The sequence below is a fragment of the Ctenocephalides felis genome, unplaced genomic scaffold (genome assembly GCF_003426905.1).
Source record: "Ctenocephalides felis isolate EL2017-DRISC unplaced genomic scaffold, ASM342690v1 CF-g0.4_SCAFFOLD_03381, whole genome shotgun sequence".
Classification (NCBI taxonomy): Eukaryota; Metazoa; Arthropoda; class Insecta; order Siphonaptera; family Pulicidae; genus Ctenocephalides; species Ctenocephalides felis.
The window spans coordinates 1-15907 of NW_020539535.1; the positions used below are offsets into that span (position 1 = coordinate 1).

Genomic DNA, 15907 nt, shown 5'->3' on the forward strand with positions numbered 1-15907 from the left:
GAATGTTGACAAACATTTTTCCTTTTTCATGTAAAATGTGCATTAATGCATTGATTTATGTTGTGTTTATTATAAGATATTGCTGTTATTGACAATTTTGTAAATTTGATGACTTTAAAATAATTTGCTCTTTTCCTCGCCACTTTAAATAATAAATCTGACGTTTCACGGTATATCCTCGAACAAAAAGATTGAAGCCCTCATTGCTTTAAGGCGATTGTTTGGAATTATTCGCGTTCGTTTCGTGTTCCTGTTCGTTCTTCTTGTATTTTCTTGTTCGACATTTTCGTTCGTGTTTGTTCGTTAGGTGTGGACGCACCTTTATGTACTTCAGTCATAGTCAACACAGCAACGTATGTAAACAAATTTAATGTAACGTCAAAAATTTGATAGTTTTTCGTTATTTATTTGTTATGTGAACGTTAATTAGTTCATAAATGCTATTCTATTATTTCACTATATTGCTTCAATCATTATTTAGATTTTAATGACCAATTTACTGTTATGATCATTATTGAGATAAAATATCCTTTCCTAACCTAAATGTGTTCGATTCTTTTTCACGACTTGTCCAAGTGAAATATTAAGATAACTTTCAAATGTTGGCTACAAGATACATAGAATCTGGTTTAGGAGAACCCGAGCAAGATGCAAATACAGCTCTTACAGAACTCGACAAAGCCCTTAGGGCCACAAAAATAGGCGATCAATGTGAGGCTATTGTTCGTTTTCCTCCTAGATTATTTGAAAAGTATCCATTTCCCATTTTAGTTAACTCTTCACTATTAAAACTCGCTGAAGTTTTTCGTGTAGGTAATAATATTTTACGTTATGGATATTGAAAGTTTGTGAACAAACTGATAAACATTTAGACAAAATTTTAAATATTGATGAGTTTGTTCGACGTATTTTCATTGTGTACAGTTCTAATGACCCAGTAGCTCGTGGATTGGCTCTTAGACTCTAGGAGCCGTTGCTAGAATTATTCCTGAAAAGAACAAGTCCATCATGCAATTCGCCAATCTTTAGATAGTCATAATTCAGTGGAAGTTGATGCTGCAATAACAGCAGCTATGCAGTTTTGCAGCTCAGAGTAAAACATTTGCTGTGTCGATGTGTGGTAAAATGTCAGATATGATAGAAGGACAAGCAGCCTCAGATAATAGGAAACTACAGTTGATTCCAATTCTACAATACATGCATCATGATGCCAAAACGGCTGCTTTAGTTCGTACACTTTGTTTGAATTACTATCAAAATACCCTGCTGAGGAATTCATCATAACAACTTTAGAATCTTTAACGCGCAATTATCAATATCAACAATGGTTGATGTGCCTGCCCAGTTTCATTGCTACTTCTATACCTTAAAGATCCTAGAACTTTAGTTAGATCTAGAACGCTGCATATGCTTAAAGATCTTGCAGTAAAAGGTGCTGTAAAATGGCCTTTAGAAGCTATACAAGCCATAGTACAAGCTGGAATGAATAGAATATCAGCGCAAGAGAAAAATCTAAGATCTTAATGGTACTTTTAAAATTAGCCGATAGTTCCTGTAGGATGCCAGTAAAGATAACTGAATCTGATCACTTACAGACATTATTGCTTGATTCATTAGTTCATCGAATGGAGAGACAAGCTGCTGTGCTTTAGAAGTTATCCATGCATTTTAGGGCATTATTATAAAGAGAATAAAGGGGCTGAATTAAAATTACAAATAGTTGAGTATAGCATAAAGAATCAGTTAGAAGTTCAGTTAGTAACAGCAAAAACTGAAAATATTTTAGTGCGAATATTAAAATGTGCCGTTCAGCTTGCTGCTTTAAGTGAAAACTATTCTAAGTATTTTACTAAATTTATGTTCGGTATGCTGAACCAGACACCTGGATATTCAGTTGCACAATGTTTGCTTGTCACTGAAGCTTTAGCTGCAATTAGTGCAAATTCACGAGATGATAATCCCTTACTGATTTATTTATCTGATATAATGAAAATACTAGAAAAAAATACAAATATTAATTACACCAATGATAAAGAAACTCAATTTATTGAAAGATTGTTTACATTGATATTACAGATATCGCTATTACTATACTAAACTTGAAATGAGTAATTATTATTAATATAAATGCATATTGTATTTTTTAGTTTCTCAAAAATGAAAGGTTTCATAAAATAAAATTTTGGCGAAACTCACAATTTTATATACTTTTTTCTTAATATTATTCAGTAATTATCAAGTATTATTTAATTGCTATGTTATTGATTTTTTTGTTTTTTCTATATTTCTAATTTTAGACACAAAGAGCAAATGAACAAAACTTTGGAGACAGTTTCATTATGGTCTAAATATAAAATTGCTCGATGTTGTGCAAGATATGGACATCATGAGATGAGCTTTCCGTTGTGGAAATGCTTATCAGAAGAAGTATGGTCAGAACATTCACATTTCTGGTTTGATGCCCTTTACGAAATGTCTCTGGGAGAATCCATTTTGCAAGGAGCAGAAAATGTTTCCAATTGTAAGTAAAGACTATATCTATTACTATTACTTTCTGTAAAGACTTTCTATTACTCTTACTATTACTTTCTGTTCTGTTTTACATATTTATAAAATATACTATTTAACTCGCATATATATTTTTGCACTCTAAGTTTTGTTTGTAAAAGGATTTTATGCAAGTCAATATATTAATATATGGATTATAATTGGACAACAAAATTTCAGAAAATGAAACAGATATTAAATATTAGTGGTGTGCTGACTCGAAAATTTCCTTATTCGAGTGATACGAATCAGAATCAAATCAAGCCTAAATATTGACAAACAAAAGCTAAGACGAAAACAAACATCAATGTAAAATTTATGTTAATTAGTTGGTATTGGTACAATTAAAAATAAATTAATTTATGAGTGATTAAAAGTATTCCGAGTGGATTTATTACACATAATTGAAAACGAACGAACACGTTAACTCGGAGAATTTTCTAAAAGCAAATTTTCACAAATCAATAATTTTTATAACTGAACCAGTTTCCGTAGGACTTTAACGGTTTAGTATGTTTATTAAGATCAAGTACTCTATCGTTATACCAAGTAAATTGTCTAATATTAATTTTAACAAAAGTCAAAAAAAAACTACTCATTTTCTCAAACTTTGATGAATGTTTAAAATAACTATTTGTTGTAAGACCATAATATTTCAGTAAGTTCTATAAAACCATGATATATCGCCAAAAAAGTTCCATGAAATTCGGCTTAAATTTTTTTTCAACAGTTAATTACAATAAAACGGCTCGGTAGGTTAATCCTAAAACTAATCAGTATCATTCCCAAATAACATGATTCGAACAGTTTTTGATTTTTTAAAATCGATTCGGTAGTATGAGCTTAAATGTGGACGTAAAGTTTAACACTTTTTTCCAAATTATAAAAAAACGGCTTGCCATATCGTCGCACAAAACATACAAACGATAGTCCTCATTGAGATACATCAAATGGCTTTTAAATTTCTGAAATCGGTTCAGGCGTGTTTGAGCAAATATTGATGAAAGGTTAGAGGAAACGATACTAATTTTTTCAAACTTTAACGAATTTTTAAAATTAAACGACTTGTAAGTCCGTAATTTTTTAGTGTGATCTATAAGACTATGGTATCTACCGTCAAAAAAATCCATAAAAATCGTCGAAATTTCTTTTTTGACACTTTATTACAAGAAAACGGCCCCGTCGATCTTTACCAAAAACTAATCAGCACGATTCCCAACCAATATTTTCGAACGGTTTTGAATTTTTAAAATCGATTCAGAATTGCGGGCTAAAACGTGGACGAAAAAATTTTCATTTTTTGCTATTTACTGCTTGGCCGATCGTCGCACAAAATTGATAAACGCTAGTCCTCATCGAGATACATCGAATGGCTTTTAAATTTTTGAAATTGGTCCAGTCGTTTTTGAGAAAACCTCGATTTACGGCAAAAAATCTGTTCACATACACGCACACACATATACACACACACATATTTCCAAGTTTGGTACCATTCGATTCAGAATGGCTTGAAACGTCGAGAAATCATAAAATCGGATTTTTTGATAGGCCTCTTTGATGAAAACATAAACTTCTCCTTCGAGAAGTTAAAAATGGTTGAGTTTCACCAATATACTTGACCAAATAAAAATTATAAACTATCAAAAAAATATATTACAAATATTATTAAAAATGATTTCATTTTGAAGACGGTTGAAATATTAGACCAAGAGCCCGTGGGCGGATGACAGTATGTATTTTACGACACCTGAGATTTTGTGCATCGATTCCTCTATACCTATCCTACATGAAATGGGGACTGACTAAGCCCAAAGTGGCGGACACAGCTACTGCGCAGCTGGTAAAGGTACCTTTTTTTCGCCCATATCCGAACCATTTTACGACGGTTGCCGTTTCGAAAATTTGAAAATATAATATTATTACTATCGTAAAATACCAATGGCAGACGATTATCGCGCGGTTAACATGGTGGCAGACGATTTTGAAAATGCAGAAAAAAAATTTTTTTGAATGTATTTTACGATGTCTGCCATTTACATATTTTATTCCTTATAGTATCAAAACCTTATATTTATCACGGCAGACGTGTACCTAGGGCTTACAATACCGGGATTCCGTGATCCCGAATACCGGGATCCCGGACGATTTTTGTCCGGTGTTCAATACCGGTATTGATACTAAAAATACCGGTATTTCGGGATTACGAAATTTTGTTAAAAATTTAACTTACACAATACACATACACGAGTTTTACACTTTATTTGTGTATTGCCGACTCGGCTCAGTCCAGTATGACACATCTTGTCGATGCCGGCAAGATAAAGCGATTGTCTATATATTATATACGATCTAATGAATGGAACCCATTTATACAAAGTATTAGTCGTCCACGTGCATTGTCTTCATATCTAATTCGTTATCAATGATATTTTAAACAAAATATACAGTCGACACGTTATAATACTCTATATGTATATCTTCCTTTCAATCATTCGTATTATCGTATTCATTATTTTTTATAACTTATAAAAATTTACAAGTCAAATCATTGAGTGATAAATTGTTTGATAATCAATGATAATATTGGTCTCGTTGCAGATGCTTAGAAATCGTTCATATAGAATAATTTTATTTATTTATTAGGCAATCAGTAAATACAATAATTTTCTATAAGCCTTTGTGAAGTGCTGATATCTATTTATGATTTGTTTATAAACTAAATACCCTATACTAAGTACTAATTCATATCGACTAATCATGTACTCGTATTATTCTTTATGACAATTGTGCCGACAAGTGTAGCATGAGGAAAGACTTTTTCGGCGTGTTATATTTGTACTAAAATTCGGCCCTCGCTTGAAGATTGAGCAATTGATTGTTTATAATTTTTAGAAACATATTTTAATAAACAAAATATAAGTTATTAAATTTATAATTCCATACGAGCCTATTATATGTAAAGTGTAATATAGAAGTTAATATATAATTGTTTACTTGCAAGTTTTTTCTTGTATCTATCTACTCTTATTATTTATGTGATAAAATAATTAATATGTACTCATTTTAAAACAATAATAATGTTAATATGTCAATAAAACAACTGCAGTAACTAAAAATATGACTAGTAAAATTTTCATTGATAATACCGGTATTAATACCGGGATCCCGGTATTACAAATTTCAAATATCGAATACCGGTATTCAGATTTTAATACGGTTTTGAAAGCCCTACGTGTACCTAGTGGACCAACATCAGCAGAGTTAAAAAACTCAGCTACCATTTGGCCTGATAGTATGCATAAATCTCCATGTTTTATACCGATATAAGCAATTCTTTCATAATGATAAAACAAATTAATATTTGTTAGTTTATATGTGACATTTAATAATGTTGATGAGCGGAAAAAAGATTTTTTACGCTAAATTCGTAAAGATTAAAGTATACAAACGATAACAACAATTATTGTAATGTTTATTCTATTTTTTTATTTATTTTAGTCTAATTTCAAAATATTGTATAAAAATAAAGTTATACAATATTATATATATATATATATATATATATATATATATACTTTCTTTATTTATTATAATCTCGGAGCCATATCTCGCTTTTGATGATTCCTCATCATCCGCTGAATCAGATTCTATAAAATAATAAATCAGATGTAAAATAAAAATTATTTGAAAATCCAACTGAAGATGTTTGATAAAGACGAGATTCTCCGACCATACTTAAAAAATTAAGCTGAATAGTATTAAAAAGATATTGTATGTGGGTTCTTTGTTAAGCGTAGCAAACATTTGTTGAAGATCGATTTTTTTCAGAGAATTGTAAGGTCTTTTTTTTGTTAAAGAAGGCTGGATTGAAATCACAACCAGTAAAAGCATGACAACAAATTGAAATTCTGGCAAACAACTAACCAGTTCACTTCGTGATGTTAATATGGTTATTTTCAACCCCATTTAGCATCCAAATATTTGAATTACTATATTTCTTAGTTATGTCATATTACCAATTCATATAACCAATATTATACTGATATTTTGCAGTATCGAAGGCTCTAATAGGAATATTGCAACGATATGCTCAGCGATGTTACGCGCGTTATTGATAATGTTTGTGTCAGGTTCTTCATGTGAAGTACAACAAAAATCTTCAACAACACACGATTGGACATTTGTGATTATCATTGTATAATTGACAGTCTCAGAAATTCAAATAAATTAACAAAATTTAAATAAAAAATATCGATCTTCAACAAGGGTTTGCTACACTCGGTTTAGCAAAAAAGAAAATTTAACAGGAAACCACCTAAGATATTTGCCAAATATATAATGCAAAAGGACCTAAATGACGTGGTTCTTGGACGGTACAAACTGTTCATTAATAACTATAAAGTTTGCAATGTCAATGAACAATTCAGCAGAAAAAATTCTAAATTTTGGTGCAAGTTCAATCTCGTGTTTTATCAACAATTTTTAAGAGCCCACTATAACTATATTAGGAATAATATCTATAACAAGCAACCAACATTGTTGGGCGCATTAAAGTATGGTCGGAGAATCATGTCTTTATCAAACATCTTCAGTTGGATTTTCAAATAATTTTTATTTTACATCTGATTTATTATTTTATAGAATCTGATTTAGCGGATGATGAGGAATCATCAAAAGCGAGATATGGCTCCGAGATTATAATAAATAAAGAAAGTATATATATATATATATATATATATATATATATATATACAATAATTGTTGTTATCGTTTGTATACTTTAATCTTTACGAATTTAGCGTAAAAAATCTTTTTTCCGCTCATCAACATTATTAAATGTCACATATAAACTAACAAATAAAACATGGAGATTTATGCATACTATCAGGCCAAATGGTAGCTGAGTTTTTTAACTCTGCTGATGTTGGTCCACTAGGTACACGTCTGCCGTGATAAATATAAGGTTTTGATACTATAAGGAATAAAATATGTAAATGGCAGACATCGTAAAATACATTCAAAAAAATTTTTTTTCTGCATTTTCAAAATCGTCTGCCACCATGTTAACCGCGCGATAATCGTCTGCCATTGGTATTTTACGATAGTAATAATATTATATTTTCAAATTTTCGAAACGACAACCGTCGTAAAATGGTTCGGATATGGGCGAAAAAAAGGTACCTTTACCAGCTGCGCAGTAGCTGTGTCCGCCACTTTGGGCTTAGTCAGTCCCCATTTCATGTAGGATAGGTATAGAGGAATCGATGCACAAAATCTCAGGTGTCGTAAAATACATACTGTCATCCGCCCACGGGCTCTTGGACTATATATTTTCAACTTAGTTTAGATTTAGAATAATATATGACGAAGCATTTCTGCATCACCAAATCATAACAATATTTAGAATTATGGTTCATTTGATAGTGTGTTTAATTTATTTGTCTAAACCGAAAGCTGAATGTAAAGTGCAATGGCGAAAAAAGTCAGTCCATGATCATAAAGATTGCTATTATTTCATTGTCGTAATTTTACCATTACTTGCATAATGATTTACTTGCCTGCTGATGTTTAATAATTGTTTAAAGGAAATTTTATATTCAAAATTTTAATCAATGATTTCATAATAGAGGTTTATTCTGATAACATTTAAAATCCATATTACTACATATATTATAAAAACAATGATAAATCATGTTTTGAATCTATTGAATTAATTATGGTCTCTAAAATACATATCTATGATCAAAATTAAGTATTAATATTTCACAAACACAAGGAGCTATCGAGGAACACAAAGTCGCTGTTGTATCTGCACATGTGTTCAGAAGTTGAATGGCTTGTGTGCAATCGAGTAACTCGAATGATTGGATTTATACGGATTATGCGAGTATCTCTAATGAGTCGATAGAAGCCGAGTGGCTTGCATGATTTAATTCACTTCTATATTCATATTTATTAAAATTTATGTTCATGCATATCGTATCACAGTAAATATTTCGAATCGGGTTGTTAAGGGCTTGATTCGAATGATTCGAATCACTTGATTCGAGTTGGCATCACTATCAATTATATAATATCAAAATTAGTAATAGTTTGTAATATAAAGCTGTTCCATCATACATATTATCAAGAGCACTCTTTTAGCGCGCAAAAATAAGTACATTTTAAAATAATTGTTATTGGTACATTTATATTTATTTATGGCTTTATAGTTGTTTCCTTATTAATTAGCCAATTGTGATATTGTTTCTGGTGCATCTAGTTAATTATAGATTGTATACATTTCAGACCTCGAAGGTGTGAATGCATCAACGAATAGATGCATACCCGATATCTTAAATCAATCTATAATTCACTACAATCGTGCCGTGACCGCTATGACAGCTGCTAGTTCTACAGCTATACCTATGTCTTTTCAAATAGATTATTTAAAACTAAGATTAGAGTTCTTACAAACTTTGCTGCAAGTGACATTATGCTGTTATTTGGTCTACACGCCTCCGGCTTATATCAGCCAGTCCGTCGCACAAGTTAACAAAGATGAATTGTTAAGATATGGACCAATAATTGTGGAACTTCGTAAATGTGTTACCTTGCTTAAGAAAAATGAGGAAGCATATATAAATTTGTATCAAAAATCATTTGATGCAGACCCTGCTACTTTGGATTTACTGCAATTGTTGAGGTACCGAAGTAATGTTCTTGCCACTTCCATAGAACGTATGTGTTACACCAGAGATGTTCATTTTGAACAACTAACCACAAGCTATATTACAAATCCAGAAAGACGCAGTTTGCTTCAACATTGCAACATGATAATGGATATATCTGACAAATTTCAGGCAAGTCTTGTACCAGGTGTTGCTAAAATGATAACTCCTAAAAACTGCGCAAGTTTATTAGAACAAGTAGCGCTCTTATGCGCGGCACCATTCTGCATGCCTAGATTTTTCTTCCAGGTTCTTCAAAGTACTTCGTTGAAACTGAATATCACTCCTGTCCCCAGAGTTCAAGGAGAACCCATAAATCATGTTCCAAATACCCATCTAGTAGTAAAAGTTGAAGGTATAGTCCAATACACACTGGCGGCAAAATCTACTTTTCGCACAGTGGCGCAGATACATCTAACATTGAATTCAGTGCTCCAAACTAAGCTGGGCGCAAATATTGATGTAAAGCCATCAGATGCGAGTCAATTTTTATCTCAGACTGTTAAGCCTAACCATGACTATTTCTCGGGGAGTTTTTTGTTGACTTTAGGAAATCCAGGATTATGGGTAGCAAATATCGAAGCAACTATCATCGATGAAGATGGAAAAGTTTGGAAGAACGGCTGCAAGGGTTCACTTACAATTAAAGTTTTGGATGATTCATCTAAAAACACATCAGGGTCAGTGACTAATAGAAGATAATTGTTACTTGGAAATATTATTATGAAATAAATAGCTAATACTACAAGAAATGAGCAATTTAAAAATGAAAGAAAATGATGTGAATAAAATATGCAAAAGAGAAATAAGTGTGTTTCAGATATGATAGTGAATTATTGAATGATTTACTTGAAATGTGAGTTCATACGAAGTTTTTAAAAGAATTCATCATTAACCTTCAGTAGTCACTGAAGAACTACTAATATATGATTTGTATTTATTGTAAATATTAAAAGTTGTTTTCATGAAATAGTAGTTATGATTAATAATTGTTACACATATAAAAATATCAAAAAATGAAAAGATCACACTGTAATAGATAATATTATGACAAAAATATGGAAGTCAGACAAAAAAATGAAACCAGTTTTTAAAGTACATCAAGCGATATGTATATTATTAAAATAGAAAACCTAATATATATTATGGCGGCATATTCATATAAAATTTAGCACACAACATCTATAGTAACATTACATACAAAGATTTTGGATTGTTCCTTTGGCATATTATTACAATTAGTTGATATATTAATTGTTATTTTCTACAATTTCATTTATTTTTCTATATTTATTTCTCACTTGTTGCCCCAGAGTATTTAAGAATAAAAAAATCAGATTAGTATCACAAGCATTAGGTACAATTAATAAAATATAAATATGGATTTCAAAAACGTATTCATCATAATAAAAAAATGTCAAAGCAGCTCAATTTCAGTTATTGAAAAAGTTCCCATAAATCTCTTATATTTTATTCACAATAAAACACGTGTTTAATAATAAATTTCTAAATTATACTACATAAAATTGCACAATATTTAAATTAAATTATAGTAACAACTAATTTTGACTAATAAGTATTTGAATATTTGTTTAATATAATGGCTACAATGTGTAATTCAGCACTATTATCAAATAATTAAAACGAGATTTAACGGTTTTATATGTTTAAATCATAATCAAATGATTTTCAAATCTAGTAGAAATAAACCATCACAATTATTGATTGGAAATATTATTTAACAATCTGTTGTATTCAATCAATAAAAAATGCTGATGGCAAAAAGAGTATACCATTAGTTTAATCTGCAATATTAATTATAAGAAGTTATATTTATCATGCCATCAACAAAATTGTTATCTGTGTATGGCATAATAATATAGCCAGCCATGAATATTGAAGTTATAAATCGAACACTTGAAATTAACCATTATTTGTATAAGTATTCATTAGTAATATCAAAACCATATCATATGATATAATAAAAAACATCCAGATCCAAACCAGTAATATCACAAATAATGAGATATGTCGTTCAATATATTTTTCATGTCCAAGACTAATATTTATATTAATTTAGCTAATATCAGTTCATTCTGCTACAATTTTATGAACATTTTATTGAGTATTAAAAGAGCCTAATCTCCAAATATGAAATAGTAATGAAAAGTACATATAAGTAAACACCAAAATAATCCATTGGGGTTCCAATAGATTATATTCATAATTAATATTACTTACACGTTGTTATATTTTTATTGGTAGGAAGTAGTGATTATTAAAGTTCCTTGAAAATGATATTTAAGAAAAAATATCAATTTTTTTTTATCAAATGCTGTGTATGGAATTATATATACAATTTCATTTATAAATTTGCCAAATACTAGTTTATAGTTGATTATATTTTCTATTCTGTCCCATCACAAATAAATCAATTCTTTTTTATATTCCCTCCATTTGCTTTCAGCTTCAGTAGTAATCACTACTTCTATCAATAATCAATGCATGTCCCTAATTAAGAGAGTAGATTCAAATATCATTTTATTAATTCTAAAGAGTATTCTTATGTTGATCGATATTTTAACATGTTGAAAGGAAAACTGAACGACTTGCTCCTTTATATCCTCATTTTAATAGCAGATTGCTTTTTGAATTAGTTATAATATCTATATTTATGCAAATTAAGAGCACATCGAATTGTAATATTTGATCGACATTTGTTTGTTTTGCCTCTGTTATTCTGCCAGTCATAAATAATGCTGAACTGTTTAATTTAAAATAGTCAAAAATGCATGCAAGTTGTCCAATATTTCAGTCGCCGAAGATAATTTGTTTGGAGACTACTTATAAACATGGAAAGGTTTGGACAGGATCATATTTGGCACTTGGTGTATTTTTGTCTAGTTAACAACTGGTTTATCCAAAACCGCTGAAGTAGCCATTTGGTCCACTCCGCAAGTTCCATCACCACGGTATACTCGGTAATATCCTTGTTCGCCCCAGCGGGGACCCCAGGAATTTTTTATGATCCAGTATGGCATAGTCTTGTTGAATTTTGGATATGCTGAAATAATATTTTCAATTTTAGCGAATCGGATTTTTTAATGAAAACATAAACGTTTCCTTCGGGAAGTTAAACATTTTATACGATTTCAAAAGGGATGCATCAGGTTGGCAATTAAGTAAGTGCGGCTTTCACTCCTATATGGTTGTAATTGAATTTTCAGGTTTTCTGACGTAGTTCAATTGTAAATACTTTTTGTTATTGGATATTAGGCAAAGATGCAAAATCAAATACAATAAAGATATTTTAATTATAATAGATATTATATTAATGAAATAGGTATGAAATGTATAAATTATGTAAACTGTTTTCATAATCTCTCATACCAGGCACTTCTGTCTGCCTGAGTATATATAAAAAAAAAATCGAAAACTTGTCATATTTTGACTTTTTTCTGCAAAGTTAATGCTGTGAATGAAATAGTGCTAGCTTCAGAACCTTTTTTTTAATTACAATATTTATTACAACTGTACATTTAAGTACCTTAAGCTCACAAAAAGTTTTGCGCTCTACTTTGTTGTCTACTTTTACTCTTACCATCCAACCAAACAAATCAATTCTAATGTAGAACAACTAACGAAATTAAACAACACAGTGATTTATTCAATATTGACATGATTTCTTTGGCCATTCGGGATGTTTAACTACATTTATCATATAATCCTGGTGTTGTACCTTCTGATTACTTTTTGTCTCAATCTTTATAAAAATTAAAGGTAAAAAATTTAATGATTATTATGGTGCCAAATTGTCTCTGTTTCACTTTTTTACTAATAAAAGCCAAAAGTTTTATGAAAATGATATACTAGTATAATGATGCTGTTTTTAAGATGACGAAAGTCATTTAAGAACATATACAATACATTACAGAATAAAGCTATTTAGTTTTATGAAAAAATGTATTTAAGTTTCTGACAAAAATCCGCACTTACTTACTGGCCATGGATAATATTAAAAACGGTCAAAAAATTACTTACTATGTACGCCATAGCCCACAATAAGTACTCCGTGATCCAAACTAGAAGGCTTGCACAAGATCTTCCAAGGATGAGATACTCCTCCACGATAGAACTGCATAGCATTAGCATTGATGCCTAATGTTTTACAAATGTTTTTTATTAGAATATTGTGACATGAACAATTTAAATATATGTATTTTATTAAGCTTACCAATAGATATGGGTCCATTCTTCACAAGCCACAACGCAATTTCAGTTTCATTTTGTGGTAAATCAACAGCTCCGCTCACTTGAACTCGAGTTGCTGAGGGATCGAAATGACATTTTTCTTTTTTACCTTCATATGGGTAGTCCGATTCGGATTCTAAGCCTCCCAGCTGCTCAATGGCTCTAAACAATATTGTTTAATTACAATTGCAAATAAACTTAGGTAACAATTATCTACTGATTAAAGTATCATTTAAAGATAACTTCAATTAATGTAGACCAATTTGACATAAAATAAACATATAAAATGTAAAATCATAAATAGACAGAAAGTTATCTCCAGATCACTTAGTTATATTCAAATTAATTTTATTATATAAATATTCAATTATTAGACAAAACGATAGAAATGTATATAAAAATTTTCACTACCAAAACACTATTCATATATGAAAAAATCAAGAAAAATATATTAAGTTTGCTAACTTGTAAGCATTGTCTGGTAAGCCTCCACCACATCCATCATCAATAGAATCACAATCCACTAATTCTTGCTCTGAAAATTCTTGCAGTTTTCCAGATCTTATAGCTTCAAGGCCTTCTATGTTACCAGTGACACTGAAAGCCCAGCAACTTCCGCAGCTTCCCTGGTCTTTAACTTTTGTAACAGCACCATGATCTCTCCAATCAAAAGACTCGGGAAGAAATATGTCGCTAGGAATTTGTGCAGAAGCATGAGGTAATTCATTATCTGAAATAAAAACATAAAATATAGCAGCAAACAAATTAATTAACTACAAATATGATAATAAATGGTATAAAAATATATAAATGCTTGCATTGACTATTGGAATGCTTTGCACACGACTATTGGAATTATTTCAACAGCTTTCATATAACTCAATCAATTTCAGTTTAAGTGTATGAAAACAATTAACCTATTACTATCATAATAATAAGATATAAATAAATGAATCGATAAACTTTTAAATTCGGATGATTTAAAAGAATAATCAAATGGAACAGAATGATTTTTTTTTGGCCATGTAAAAACAAAAATATTTACATTGATTTGATATTTCGTTAACAATTTTTTAAATACTATTATAAATTAAATATTAAAATCTTTAGGCAAATATTTACCTGACCGCTGAGTTCTTGGTAAAAGTCCTGTATGTCGCGACTTGAATTCTTCAGGAGTCAAATCGGAAAATAGAGTGATACCATAATGGGCTGTACCCAATTCACCGCGATTCAATCTCTCGATACGTTTCAAATTTTCCTAAAATGAAACAAATTGCATTAGGAAAAATTTTAAAGTCTTGTTATTTTCCTCACTTCTACAATAAACAAAGTTAAATATCACTTACAATTTTTTATTAAAAATATAGTTGAGTATTATCAATATTATGATATTTCTAGACAATATTTATAAGATAATTTAAAATAATGAAATATTATATTATTAATTTTTGCCTATCAACAAAAATATCAATATATGTCCAATAAGAAAAATATGCCATTTATATCCCTAATAAAAAATATTAGTACAATAGATTTCGTCGTGTTTCCATTCAAAATTGGCCCCACCCTATAATTTAAATGATTTTAATGCCATTTTATAGCATGCCATGAAATGGCATCAAAATCATTTAAATTCCAGGGTAGGGCCAATTCTGTATGGAAACACGACCAAACCTTTTAGAGTATAGCTTTCTCAAACTTCTTATGCCCCTTAGTATAATAGTAATATAAAACCAGGTGTAAGTGTCATTTTGCTTTAAAGACATGTTGCATGAACTTTTTGATATGTGAAAATAATTGACTAAACCAATAAGAAATCAATTTATTAGTATGAGTGATTTATAAGGATATCGAGTTGACATTGCGGATATAACAATTTTGTACAAATTTCATATTAGTTATATTCGATAAATAGTTTAAATGTTATGATATTTCATCAACTGGGTTTTAACATTTTGATATCTGTGCTTGAGAAAACTTTGACGAAAGATCAAATTTTGCCTACACCCGAACACACATACTTTTTCTAATTTTGATTTGAAATGATTCAGAATGACTTGAAACGTCAAGAGAACATAAATTTAGCAAATCAAATTTCTGAAATTCAGTAGAAAACATTTTTACAAAAATATTATTAAATTCCCGTGGGGTAAGTTTATAGTAATCGCAAAAAAATCGAAAATGAAATTTTTTATATATCTTTACGTTTCAAAACCTTCTGAACATTTTGGCATACCTTAGAAAAAATGGATGTATGTGTACGGATACAAATAATATTCGTCGACGATTTCGGGAACACAGTTCAACCGATTTCAATTATTCAAAAAACATTCGATTCGTATTGATAATGAGACGTACTGATTATTTTTGGCGAAAGCAAGCTAGCCGATTTTAAT

The 15907-nt window shown here is 30.0% G+C and overlaps 1 protein-coding gene and 1 pseudogene across 1 annotated transcript; one reads left to right on the forward strand and one right to left on the reverse strand.

Moving 5' to 3' along the window:
* Positions 1–599: 599 nt before the first annotated feature.
* Positions 600–10010, forward strand: LOC113382241 (annotated as a pseudogene).
* Positions 10011–11597: 1587 nt separating this feature from the next.
* Positions 11598–14769, reverse strand: LOC113382240 (putative cysteine proteinase CG12163; the record flags this gene model as incomplete). Its single annotated transcript, XM_026620747.1, has 5 exons — positions 11598–12321; positions 13299–13415; positions 13492–13670; positions 13974–14238; positions 14631–14769. Coding segments are annotated over 5 exons (864 nt in total), but the record flags the coding sequence as incomplete, so codon positions are not given.
* Positions 14770–15907: the final 1138 nt, after the last annotated feature.